Source organism: Agrilus planipennis, unplaced genomic scaffold (assembly GCF_000699045.2).
Source record: "Agrilus planipennis isolate EAB-ADULT unplaced genomic scaffold, Apla_2.0 scaffold6, whole genome shotgun sequence".
NCBI classification, from domain to species: Eukaryota; Metazoa; Arthropoda; class Insecta; order Coleoptera; family Buprestidae; genus Agrilus; species Agrilus planipennis.
The window spans coordinates 2,718,245-2,732,336 of record NW_020439302.1 but is presented as its reverse complement, the minus strand read 5'-3'; the positions used below and the strand labels follow the sequence as shown (position 1 = coordinate 2,732,336).

Here is a 14,092-nt window from a genome sequence, read left to right as displayed (position 1 = left end):
TTAATTTTTTTTTAATTAATTTATTAATAAGGCAACTTACATCACTTCAATTTTTTTTAAGTCATTTTGTTACTCACTCGCAAGATTAAAATTAGAAAATTTAACGTTTTTCGTTAATTCGTTCAAATTTAATTAAAAAAAAACCAGAATGTCAAAATTAATTTTGATTTAAATAAAAGTCCAGATTCAAAATGATAATTGGAATTTCGTTTTCCAATTTTTCAGTCTTGCGAATGCCGAAAAAAATATCACGATTTTTCCATATAATCACTGGTATCAAACAATTATTAATTTCGTAAACACTAGTTCTAGATCGCATTTTACAAAAATAAATATTACAATTTTAATACGTAACAATATATCACAAATTTTTTACAAACTTTTTACACAAGTCAATAATTGTAAGACAGCCAAATTGCGCTCTCTTTGAAAGAAGAAAAATCGCGCAAATGCAAAATTCGCCTTCGACGTGACCATCCGAGATGATTGCAGAAATTTTTTGAGTAATAAACCAAAAACAATCTTGGTCTTGAAATTCTGTTCAAGATCAATATCCAGACCAAGACCAAGCCTAAACAAACACGGCTAAGATCAAGAGTAAGACTTATTACCAGGATTTTCACAAAATTCTCGTTGAAAATATATTGAAAGTATAAATATTTCACTTGATTATTACATGTACATTGTCAAAGAAGTCAAAATTTCGCAACGGTAAAGTCGAAAAGAAGCAGGACCATATTTCTTGTCTTTGCCATATATTTGCTCACAGAAGGAGCAGCAAAATCGGCTAATAATTAGCTGTAATACTGTAAATTCAGTATTGGTCAACTTTCACGCCCTGTGACGGAAAAACTAGCTAAGAAATCGGGGAAATCCCATTAGAACACTACCCAGAGATAACCCTTTTTTTTTCATAATTCTACAATACCCTCGGATGGCCCATCTCAAACAACAAATTCGCATTGCAGCGAATTTTCATCAGTTACACACAAGTCTTGTGTTATTATTTTTTGCTCAAAAGTCAAATATCAAAGAAAGAATACGTTTCTCTCACAATCGCCGATTACTTCCTCATTAGTTTTTGTTTGTTACACCGTTTTACACCATAATTACTCCACGACACAAATAACGTTCCAATCAATGCGTGAAGTAAAAAAAAAGAACGTTGTTTCACTGTACAGTCGTCGTCACAAGTAACACACCGCGAATTCAAAGCCTCCTCTGCGCATTTGATATTAAATTGTGCATTGGCTAAGGGATGCCGTCATTACGAGCACGCGCACTTGTCAACCACCATGCCCGGTAAGTTACCGAAAATAACGTTGTAATTTTCGTCGAAGTACAGCATAGAAATGCCGCTCATTTTCCGAGGGGCGCAGCACGGACCTTCTATGTCCGGCGACGCCATTTTCGCCAGATGCGTGTGATGCTGCTTCTGCATCGTCAAATAAGGACATCGGCCGCTGCAGTAATACGCCTCGTACTTTTTTGGGGCTATAATGAAGTCCCAACCGAAATCTTCGAAATTAATCGTCAGCGGATACCGGCAACAAACGTCCTGTATATTTTTGTCGTCGCAGTCGTAGGCAATGTTCCGTCTGGTCCGACGTTTCGGCTCCACCGTGCTGATCTCTACGAATGGCACCTGAAACCAAAGAAAACGGTTTCGTAATCACAGAACAATAGCCAGGTTACATGTAAATAAAATTGAGATATCGCTCTAAAGTTCGTCGCCCACTATTCCGACATGAATCCGGCAAGCCGTCGTGTTCTTATTATGAACAATTGCGTAAAACAGACATTATTACAGCCGACAGGTTTCGATAGAATGATACTGGTCACCGCCGGTCCACAATGCACACACTTGACCAGTTCTTTACTTTCTTTATATCCCATTCGTATTTTGACTACACGGAACGGACAAGTGTGCGACAACCTTTAATCAATGATAATATTATAAAGCTGAAGCTGAACGTGCTAATCTCAGGAACTACAGGTCCGATTTGAAAAATTCTTTCAGTGATAGATAGCCCATTTATCTAGGAAGGCTATAGGCTATATATCATTACGCTAAGACCAATAGGAGCCAATGAAGAATGTTTCAAAATCGGTTTTGTTTTTCCTTTTAAGAGCTTCCGTTCCATGCGCTACGTAAACGGTTAAAATTTCGCAAAAATCAGGTATGACAGAATTGTTCCCCTTTACAAATTTTTTAAAAAAAGTTCGCGACAGCATATGTCTATCTTTTAAGGTTGGCTCACTATAACCTCTAAGTCAAGTCTCTCTTCCAAACAAACCCTTATTTCTAATAGAACTGTACCAGTCTGCCCTGGTTTACCTTCTCAACCTAATTTACCTAGTTTTCCTACCGGTAGTACCCCCAACCGTCCGTCCAACCTTCCCATTTCGCTTCCTGAACTTTATATTCCGATTTATTCAAATTTTATTTTTTGAGTCAGGTAATGCATTTTTTTCTTTAATCGATACCTTTTGCCTATCAATCTTTGTATTCACATAAAATTTCATTTTTTGCTTGATATATTCGTAACTACACCCTGTATAATGAAGTGTATGATGAAAAAGGTTAAAATAATTTTTTTAAAAGCCATTGAAATACGTTAAAAAATGCTCTCATGATAAATTTCTTTCTTTTTTGTTTTTTAATTAATCTTAATCTGCTTTTAGGACAAAACAGTTACATTGATAGCAGTGACCCTAAGATACGCGGATTCTTTTTTTTTATATTTTAGTTTATTAAACATCTTTTAATTATATACAAATATCGTCTCCTAGCAGCTGTGTATGATCATCAAATGAATTCAGTTTTCATCAGTCCAACGATAATCTCGTCGTTTTACATAATTAAAAAAGATAATCGAGACATTATCTGTCAAATTTTCGATAAGAACATGTATATTAGGCGATACTTTCACAAGTTTACAATTGAAAACAATTTAAATTTTTAAAGCCGATAATTAATATTAAAAATATGCAAAGAGTTAAAAGATATTTAGGTAAAGGTCTAGATGATGGCCCCTACCACTGTACCATAAAAAGTTCGTACCGGTCTCACCCCCATAAAAAGATATGGGGGTTCAAAGTTAATAAATATGCCAATTTTTGACATGTAAATATTAATATAGTCATTCTTAAACAATATTCAAAGGTAAAACTAATGAAAAATACATAAAAATATTGAGAAAGTTATATAAAACATTATTTATATATCTTTATCAATAGGGTAGGTTAGGTTAGGTTATCGGGTTTTGTTCAAGTAACCACCCTCATTCAATCCCCCACCTCCACCCGCTTGAAAATATTTTTTTTATAGAATTTTATTTGAATTATAGTGTATGAAAATTGCAAAATATTCAACTTTCAACCTCCATAACTTTTTATGGGGTTTTACTAAGGTGAATACCCTCTTTCGATCCCCCCTTCCCCCACCCCCCTCTAACCCGCATTACTTTTTATGGTTGTGAGACCGCCACGAACTTTTTATGATACAGTGGTGGGGGAGACCTCCTCTTTTGATCTCCCCTACCCCCCTTCGGGGCTGGGGGCCATCATCTAGACATTTACCGATATTTAATTTAAAACAATTCATTTCAGTACATTTGCTAGAGAAATATAAATTTATCCAATGTACCAGTAATAAAAATAGTTTTTTCGAACACTCTGTAGATGTGTCATGCATGAGAAACACATGAGCGATTTTTTATTGCACGCGCTCTACAAAACAACACAAATGCAATCATGCAGCCGACGATATTTTTAATAACAATTGTAAATAATAAATAGTTTGTTTTGGAGAGAGATCGACTCCGAGCTAATTTTGTGTTCATGTGTTATTTTTGCTGTTTCAAGTGGAAAATCGCTCCGACCTTTCAACACGCCTTGCGATTGGACGAATTCCACAAATGCATACCGTTGCAACATTTTCGGTCGATAAAATTGACAGACAAAATTTCTATTTATCTCGATTGCGTAATCACAACGATCCGATATCGGTCACAGACGCCAATATGATTTTCAATCGGTCGAAACCAAACACAGGCAATCGGTCGCCGCAATGTATCTAACAATTGTTTCGTCTACCGCAATTTTGTATTCTTTTAATTACCGAAAAGCATTTAACAAAAAGAGGAGAACAAAAAAAATATTTAGCTGTTTCTAATACCTAATTTCACAATTTCATCCATTACGTATTCCGATGAACATCAAGCTAGCCATATTATATTATTATTATAAAGTGCATTATAATTTGTCGCTAAATAGTTACCAAATTAAAAAATTTGTTGATCTAGCTGACCAGTTAATTACTGGACTAGCTGACACTACACATGACATCTCCAAATAATGATGGCATAGAAAAATACTACAAGGGCTATAATTTGTCGCAAATTTGTCACCGAAGGATTATGGTTTTAGTAATTTTAAAGTCCTGTCTGTAGCTGAACAGCGAAAAACGATTGGAGGGCCGTCAATTTGGCATTTCACAATCCGAAGTATCATAGAAAAGTATTATAAGAACCATAGTTTGTCGTTAATTAGATAGCATTTCTTTACAATATTTTTATTCCGGGTTCAGTAATAGATTCCAACTTGACGATTTTCCAATCGTTTTTCGCAGATCAGCTTGAGGCTGAAATTGCGATAAAATGGGTACATCTTTCAGCGACAAATTTGTGACAAATCACCCTTACAGTGCTACAATTTGTCGCAAGGTGTTGTGCCAGTTTGACGGCTTTCCAATCGTTTTTCGTTTATCAGTTCGAGGCTGGAGTTGTGACAAAATGGGTACATCTTTCAGCGACAAATTTGCGACAAATCATAACCCTTACAGTGCTACAATTTGTCGCAAGGTGTTGTGCCAGTTTGACGGCTTTCCAATCGTTTTTCGTTTATCAGTTCGAGGCTGGAGTCGCGACAAAATGGGTAAAAATATTATCTTTCAGCGACAAATTTGCGACAAATCATAACCCTTACAGTGCTACAATTTGTCGCAAGGTGTTGTGCCAGTTTGACGGCTTTCCAATCGTTTTTCGTTTATCAGTTCGAGGCTGGAGTCGCGACAAAATGGGTAAAAATATTATCTTTCAGCGACAAATTTGCGACAAATCATAACCCTTACAGTGCTACAATTTGTCGCAAGGTGTTGTGCCAGTTTGACGGCTTTCCAATCGTTTTTCGTTTATCAGTTCGAGGCTGGAGTCGCGACAAAATGGGTAAAAATATTATCTTTCAGCGACAAATTTGCGACAAATCATAACCCTTACAGTGCTACAATTTGTCGCAAGGTGTTGTGCCAGTTTGACGGCTTTCCAATCGTTTTTCGTTTATCAGTTCGAGGCTGGAGTCGCGACAAAATGGGTAAAAATATTATCTTTCAGCGACAAATTTGCGACAAATCATAACCCTTACAGTGCTACAATTTGTCGCAAGGTGTTGTGCCAGTTTGACGGCTTTCCAATCGTTTTTCGTTTATCAGTTCGAGGCTGGAGTCGCGACAAAATGGGTAAAAATATTATCTTTCAGCGACAAATTTGCGACAAATCATAACCCTTACAGTGCTACAATTTGTCGCAAGGTGTTGTGCCAGTTTGACGGCTTTCCAATCGTTTTTCGTTTATCAGTTCGAGGCTGGAGTCGCGACAAAATGGGTAAAAATATTATCTTTCAGCGACAAATTTGCGACAAATCATAACCCTTACAGTGCTACAATTTGTCGCAAGGTGTTGTGCCAGTTTGACGGCTTTCCAATCGTTTTTCGTTTATCAGTTCGAGGCTGGAGTCGCGACAAAATGGGTAAAAATATTATCTTTCAGCGACAAATTTGCGACAAATCATAACCCTTACAGTGCTACAATTTGTCGCAAGGTGTTGTGCCAGTTTGACGGCTTTCCAATCGTTTTTCGTTTATCAGTTCGAGGCTGGAGTCGCGACAAAATTGGTAAAAATATTATCTTTAAGCGACAAATTTGCGACAATTTGTCGGAATGTGTTGTGTCAGCTGTTCAGTCGTTTTTTGCTGGACAACTGGAATACAAACTAGCGACAAAATGGGTAAAAGTACCGACTTCTAACGAAAAACAAATGACAAAATCATAGTATTTCTCTACGTCATCTCTATTTTGAGATACGCCTTGTGCAGTACCAGTTCAATATCAAGGTAGCATTTCGTTTATTTTGCAGTAACAACCTGGAGCGGATTTGGTAAGAAGTTAGCGACAAATTATAGTGCAGATTAGAAATAAGTGATAAAACTTTGTCGTATTTGCTTGAAATATTTCGTATTACATTCGACTCCTTATGGGATTCTGCACCTTCCTTTCCTTCAAATTTTTTTTAATCAAACAAATTTTTTCTTACATTTCCATTGACGCTTTCCAACGGGGTCTTCCTCTTGTTAATCGTCGCATTAACAATGAACCCATAATTATCCCGTGCACTTTTAAACCATTCGGAAACCATGGCGGTAACGTCAATCTTGATCCATTCGCCGTGGCCAAGGGGTTGGTTTATTCGTCGGGATGCCACCCTGACGGTTCCGGGAATGTCCGGCCGGTCAGGATTTTTATACACCTTATACACCTCAAGTATCATGATAGGTTGCGGCCGCTTGTCCACCCCCTTTACGAACACGAAGAGGGTGGCGTTCGCCACCTGATACTTGGTCACCCCATCCGAAAACGAAAAATGAAGGATGTCATGTCCATGCCAACTATGCCTGAGTCGTGGATCTGGAAAGAAAAAATAAACAAATGAAATCTAATTTTCCATCAAGAAATTACTGTTAATTTATTTGTTTATTGTAGAAATTGGGTTCCGAAAAGAAAAGGTTCTAATTATTTCTTGGGCCAATTACAATGTTTCAAACTGTTATCTGATGTTATCTAGAGGGCTGGTAAAGAAAAATGCACTTGAGGGTGCCGCCAAAATTTTGATCACTTTTAATGCTTCAATTCTTTTAGTTTTTCACTATTTCATATTTAAATTATGCATTTGCATATACGTACCAATTGTTACACATAGGAATAAGTATGTTTACAAACAATTTAAAAATGTGCATGTTTCGAGAATAAGAACAACGTCCGCACGGTCTATATTCTAAAAATAACTTCCTAACAAACACACGTACGCACATTTGTTGTTATTGCTTTCGTACGCCTGTCCGTGTGTGAATGATAAGTGCATTTAAAATGGCGCCATTGCATACCAGCCGAGGCAACGTCTAATAAGCATTTTCTTATCAGTGATGTTGTACAACAATTTGTTACAATGCAACTAATTATGTAAAACATGCACTTTAGAAAATAGTTTTCATTTTATCGACAGTCTTGCGATAATTGACGTATAAATCCTGGTCATACGCACGGGAATGTACGGACGGAGGGTGAAATCACGCAGGGGATGATGATGGGTGATACCTATTACAGTGGTGCCTAGATATTATTGGCTCTAATTCAGCTGCTGAGTTATACTTTAACAGTAATTGACGAATGCGTGTGCCTAGTTCGGATAGTCCATAAAGTGTAAGCGCTTCCTAGGTTACCATTTTCCCTTTGACAGTTCCACCCCTATATTATTCCCAAGTCTATGATCTAGGCAAGTAGCTTTAGTTCAAGTTGATAACATGTTTTCGAGCAAAAAATATTTTAGGATCTTATCATCATCGCCATAATCATAAGGTCGTCAGTCCTAAGACTGGTTGGACACGCACCTGTACTCCTTGTACTCCTTCCTATCCAGAGCTAATCTTCGCATTTCCCTAAAACTAGAACATCCCACATCCTTAGCTTTTTGCGAACAGTAACCTAATCTAGGGCTACCACTACCCCTCCTAACTCCTGTTTCTGCCTCTAATATGTCTCTGACTAGACCTTCATGCCTGAGAAGGTGTCCTACCAACTTATCTCGCCTATTTCTTATTGACTTCCATAGAGTCNATACTCATTTAATAACCTTTTTCGATTTTTTAAATTAACCGTTCGCGAGCATAGAAGTGACTTCTTTTTATTGAAGGCGACTCGACCCTGCGCTATCCTCTGCTTTATATACCTACTACTCCTTCCATCCTGACTTATCTGACTTCCTAGATACCTAAAATCGGCCACTTCTAATTTTTCGTATCCTACCTTTATATTCGCACATTCCCTACTTTTCCTTCCCTTGCATATCAGTATTTTTGTTTTACTTTATTTTCATATAGTGCTGTTTTGTCAATACCGCTTCCATTTTTTTTAAAGCTATCTCTAACTCCTTGCTAGATGCTAATACTGCTATATCATCTGCAAATCTAAGCATACTAATCTTTTGCCCTTGCACATCTATCTCTACAGTTTTACTGTCTTTAATGATGTTGATCGCGTCTTCGATGTATAGATTAAAAAGTATCGGTGACAGTGTACATCCCTGTCTGACATCCCTTCCTAATATCTACTTCTCTACGTTGCAGCCCCAGCTCTACAGCTGCCTGTTGCTCTTTATACAAACTATGCATCACTCTTCTATCTCTGTAACTCATCCCTACATTTTTAAGTATACTTAACATCTTGTCCCATTGAACATTGTCAAAAGCTTTTTCCAAATCTACTACTCTTAAGAATCTTATAAGTCTATTTAAATTCTTTATAATTTCCCTCTTGATTTCAGAAGACGTCGGACTCTTCTTAGAGAAAATAGGAGATCAAGGACTAGTGGATTCTTCTTCCTTCAATACAACAGCCGGTAAGTTTTTCATTAATTGTTCCTTATTTTGTTTCACTTTTAACTGATTTTCTACTACAACTTGCGCCATATGATTTTGCGAGTACTGTACACGCTAACCCCCACAAACAAATATATTAACCCCGCCAAGGTTTTCCGCGGCAGTCACTTCCGATATAAATTTCAACTGTTGTACGAATAAATTAAGCATTTGTTTCCGTATTGTTTCAAACAATTATAAACGAACGAACGGTCGGAAACTTTAAACGAGCTAGTAAAATTCCCGTATTAACACAAAATTGCGTGATAATGCTAATATAAATTACTTGGACAATAAAACGGTTATTTATGTTCTACGTACTCTGTACGGAGGTAACTGAAAATGTGAGTACTTTTGTTCTAATTTACAGATGTCAGGAATGACTTGTAGTATCTTTATAAAAAATGTCATGTTTAAAAGAAAGACCGAACCCTTATTACGTATTCACAGTTTAACATAGAAATATTTTCTTTTTGGGGTTCACCATCTCAAAACAAAGAACAAAACCTTTGTTACGAGATCGAATTTGGAGTAGAATTTTTTTGTTTTTACATCATTATAAATATCCTTTTTGGGGTTCCACACCTCAAAAGATTAAATGAAACCGTTGTTATGAAATCGCACTTTGACTCTAAAAGATTTTATTTATTTCTATATCTTTATACATAATTATTCTGTTTGGGGTTCCGGACCCCAAAGAGACGAACGAAACCGTTACCACGAGATTACAGTTTAACATAAATAGTTTCCTTCTGTACCATTGCAAATGTTTGTCCTTTTTGGGGTTCCCCCATTTCAAAACAAAGAACTATACCATTACTACGAGATCAAGTTTGGAGTAGAAATTCTTCGTTTTACATTATTATAAATATTTGTTCTTTTTGGAATTCCACACCTCAAAAGGTTGAATGAAACCCTTATTATGACTGTGACTGACATATTCTCTTACTGTCTATATCTTTATAAATGTGTCATTTAAATTTTTGAGAAAAAGGGAAATACAGTTTTCCAATTACAACCTTTACTTATCCCAGCATTAAAAGAATTAGGATTTTCTAAATAATTTCAAAAAACTGCCTTTGACAAGCGCAGATTCAAAATGAACAGTTTTAAATTAAAGTTCTAATAATTCTTGAATTAAAATCTTTCTGATGGCACCCCGCAAGCCTACATTCGCAAAAGAACTACTATAGAATTTCATCCCCTTATGTTGACGAAGGTGCTGCATGCAAATTCTTAATTAACTTCAAAAAATTGCAATTGATTATATTATCGATTATGGTTGGTGATATTACCGTCCAGTCTAATCAATAAAAAATCACTTTTATATGATTGAAAATTGACTACCGATAAATCAGTATTTAGATTTAATTTTAAATTATTATATCTATTGTTCTAAATGCTGCATTACTTTTGTCGAAGACGGTGGTTTCGCGGCTCAAATCTGTTAAGGGTCTATTGCCATAGGGAGTGATTTACACGAATAATAATAATAACATCAATTACTTTAACAAGTCGCTAAATACATGTGGATTGCACGAATACGTGGTATACGCGTTGTTGCATACGTGTCTACAAAGTATGTACATGCATGAAGTGCAGCAATTACCTTGAACCTTAAGAAAGATCGATTGAACAAGGTTGAGATTAAAGATAAAAACGCGAAAGTCAAGACTCCAACTGTTTTCACTTACTTGTGGCGAACAATATTGGATGTTCATCGAGTTAACGTTACCACTGAAAAAATTCAAGGCACGCAAAGTGGATTAGTCGTCTTAAATTTGTCATAAAAAAAGAAAATTGTGGTGATTGTTTGTTACTTTTTTGGTCATCAATGTTCACGAATTCTTATTTCTGGTTCATTATTCAATATCATAAAGTCGTCAGTCCTAAAATTGATTCGACACGCATCTCCACAATTTTCTATCCTGACGTAATCTTCGCATTTCCTTAAAACTAGAACATCCCACATCCTTAACTAATATTTGCAAACAGTAATCTAATCTATGTCTACCTCTCCTATTTCTACTTCTAACTACCCCCTAATGTCTGAATAGTGTCCCACGAACCTATCTCGTTTTATTTTCCGATGCATACCCTTTTTGTTAATACCGATTCCATTTTACTTAAGGCAATCTCTAACTCCTGCATCTCTGCAAATCTAAGCATAGTAATCCTCTGTCCCTGTATATTTAATCCTAAAGTTGTCCTGTCTTCGAAAAACAAACGCGACAACCTTTTTTCTTTCACGACAAATTAATCTACTTCTTGAAGTGGTAGGTAATGCTAACTTCATTAATAAGGCCTGTAAAAAAGTCAGTGGTGCTAAATTCCTTGTTAAAAAATTAGTGGTGGTTTTGATTGGAGGGTAAGGTACATAGCCAAAAGTGGTTTTAGGTTCTTAAATACTTCTGGAAAAACTATTCCTTACATGTTTATTGTTGTATTCTTTCGAGGATCTAGCTATTACACCTTTATAGAAGAATGCTTAAAATAAATCAATAACTTTAAATATTACTAGCATAGTAAGATGCCTTGCTATTACAAACAAGAGTATCATTAAAATCATTATAATTTTCTAGTTGTTACCAAATTTTTTAATGATATAGAAGCCTAAATGTCACAGGCGAGAAGACTGAAATATTGTCCTTTTAGTTTAGGACCTTTTGGTACAAGATTGGGACGAAAGTTACAGTAACATTAATGATAATTTTGTCTGCAATGACAAGAAATCTTAAAGATGTTAAATCTTTTTTTAGTCGGGAAATCTTAGTAATCTGACAAAATACTTAAGAGTCAAAGGTCGATGAATACTATCAGGTACAAATGGTACCGTTTTTGCGTCATGTGCAAACAGGTGGCAATATTTCGGAAAAATTCTGATAACGGTACGGTCCTGCGTTTGCATCTTTTTCTATTGGCTGATCAATTTAAAAGTGCAACGCTCCCATTTGACCTTACGGCGAACCGTCAAAATTACAAGTGCATAATTCTGCATCGTACGTGTACACATATATATATAAAAAAACAAAAAAAATGTTGTGTGTATGTGTGTGTGTGTGTACGTGTGAAACAATGGACTGTCCAAATGTAATAAACTGAATTATTATTATTGTTGCCTCAACATCACGAAGGACCCGGTCCCCTCTGCTGCAAGGACAAAACGTATTGTGACCCACTGTGGTCAATTTTCATGGTTCTTAATGCACCAACGCGGTGAACACGTTAACCAAGGCAGCCACAAAAATTCATTAACTTTTTCTTGAAAACAAACAGAGAATTATTACTATGTATGATACAAGACAATATGAACACTCTGTGTATATGTTTTCCAAAGAAAATAGACTTAGTAATGTAAATGCGTTGAGGGGGAAGGTTACTTTATACATAAAAATTAATAATATGATTTATAAATTAGTTATCATTCGGGAATGTTCTGGAATCTTGTAGAAAATTCTAAAACATTCTTAAATCCTGTATAGATGTAGGGCATTCAAGAGAAACTTGCGACATTTTGTAACGATCCGACCAGACTCAAATCGAAACTCAATTAACACCTTTACTGACTCTTCTGTACGGAGTGCTTTGGGCCGATAGTGTTTTAACCCCCGCATCTTTGAAACCAACCCTTACAGCTAAAAGCGCAAACCTTCTCCCTGGACGGGGGACGAAAGACTATCATACCACAAAGACACGCGCAGGCAAAATATAAGCCAGATCAGGAAATATTAATTATCATTCGGGAAAGTTCTGGAATCTTCTAGAAAATTCTAAAATATTTTTGAATCCTATAAATGTAGGAATAATCTTAAGCTAATATTGGAACCTTTACTGACCGTCTACGTAGAGTCCTTTGGGGCGATACTGTTTTATGGTGGGAGAGTAGGGGGTTGAAGATATAACCCCCATAAATCTGTAAGATTCGGTTGCTTACTTTTATTGTACATATGGATATTGATTTGACAAATTTTGAAGATCTGTTTTGGAAAGTTAAAATGCAAAAATTAGTTTTATCACATAATTTGATGATATCAAATCATAATCCAAATAAACCTAATCATGATTATACAAATTTTTAATTGATATGATTTTGTAGTTGAAAATTAATTATTAAAAAATATAGTATACGACTCTTTAATTTTTAGGGTAGGATCATGACTCCCCAAAACTGCTACATCAATTTTAATGAAGTATCATAGGCTTAAAGGTTTTACAAATGCTTTTGTACACATTCCCTTATTAAATATCTACAAAATATAATTCAATCCTTGAATAGTTTTGTAGTAATCAAACGTTTCCTAAACAAAATTGTAACAATTAACAAATTTCAGTTTTACTCTCCTATATTAGAACGATTAATAACAACATAATAACAAACAAAAATTACTCCATAGTGCGACTATTTGCAGGCTACCCAACGAACTACTGTGTATGCTCAATAATATAAGATGGAATCCGATTGTGGTACCCCCCCGTTTTTACTACATTTAAAATTAATAAGAGAAACTGATGATGCAATAAATTTTCTTGATACTCTATGAAAATGATTACACACTAAGCGACTTTAAGTTTTTTTTTAAGTCAAAAGTTCACCGCAGGAATTTTATCAAATTAACGCACAAATGATTTAATTGTTATTAATTAAAGAAAACAATTACATAAATATTTGCTATCTTATGGAATATACAATATAAATTATTACTTAAAATATTCGAAAATTTTTACACTTTAATAATTTTTGGGGGTGCTGCAGCATTTAATATTAAGGGTAACTAGTACACACTAGCAAAAACATACTTATTTTTCTCTATCAAGTTTTTGTACCCTAATTAAATATTTTTTTAAATTTTTCGTTAAAGTTTAAATTTAACATTTCCTTCTTTCTCGATAATAAGTCGAGTGAATGTGTACGTTTGGTAAGGGTTTGATATCTTTCCCCTTGCACTCTGCATCAATTTGGGCCCCATATGGGACAGTTGGCAGATTAAAGAAGAAAAAAACCGAAAAAGAAACAGGTATAAAATCACATTCGTATACATACACTGTGTAAGACATGCAACAGCTGGTAGCAATTTATAAAAACGCTATTTCAGATCCTAAACTTTTTTAACGGGTAGTCGCGAAGTACTAATCCAGGACTGGACTCGAATAGATCACTGCGACGAAGAATAAAATAATCGCTTATTAAGATGTTTAATTACGAATTAAAAGAAAGTTGTATTAAATTTTTTTAGACATTGTCCTTTTAGTTTAGGACCTTTTGGTACAAGATTGGGACGAAAGTTACAGTAACATTAATGATAATTTTGTCTGCAATGACAAGAAATCTTAAAGATGTTAAAT

The 14,092-nt window shown here is 35.3% G+C and overlaps 1 protein-coding gene and 1 long non-coding RNA gene across 2 annotated transcripts in view; one reads left to right on the top strand and one right to left on the bottom strand.

Annotated features, from left to right (window-relative positions):
* LOC108744967 overlaps positions 1 to 14,092 on the top strand; it is a 126,364-nt gene that overhangs the window by 83,457 nt on the left and 28,815 nt on the right. The window contains exon 4 of the long non-coding RNA XR_003231932.1: positions 8,656 to 8,730. This is a non-coding gene — a long non-coding RNA (uncharacterized LOC108744967). The remainder of the gene's footprint in view (positions 1 to 8,655; positions 8,731 to 14,092) is intronic.
* Positions 982 to 14,092, bottom strand: part of LOC108744902 (growth/differentiation factor 8) — a 31,117-nt gene continuing 18,006 nt past the window's right edge. Inside the window, exons 2-3 of the mRNA XM_018480867.2 lie at positions 6,373 to 6,743; positions 982 to 1,645 (exon numbers count right to left, since the gene is read on the bottom strand). Of these exons, the coding sequence (XP_018336369.1) occupies positions 1,268 to 1,645; positions 6,373 to 6,743 (749 nt within the window). The 3' untranslated portion in view covers positions 982 to 1,267. The remainder of the gene's footprint in view (positions 1,646 to 6,372; positions 6,744 to 14,092) is intronic.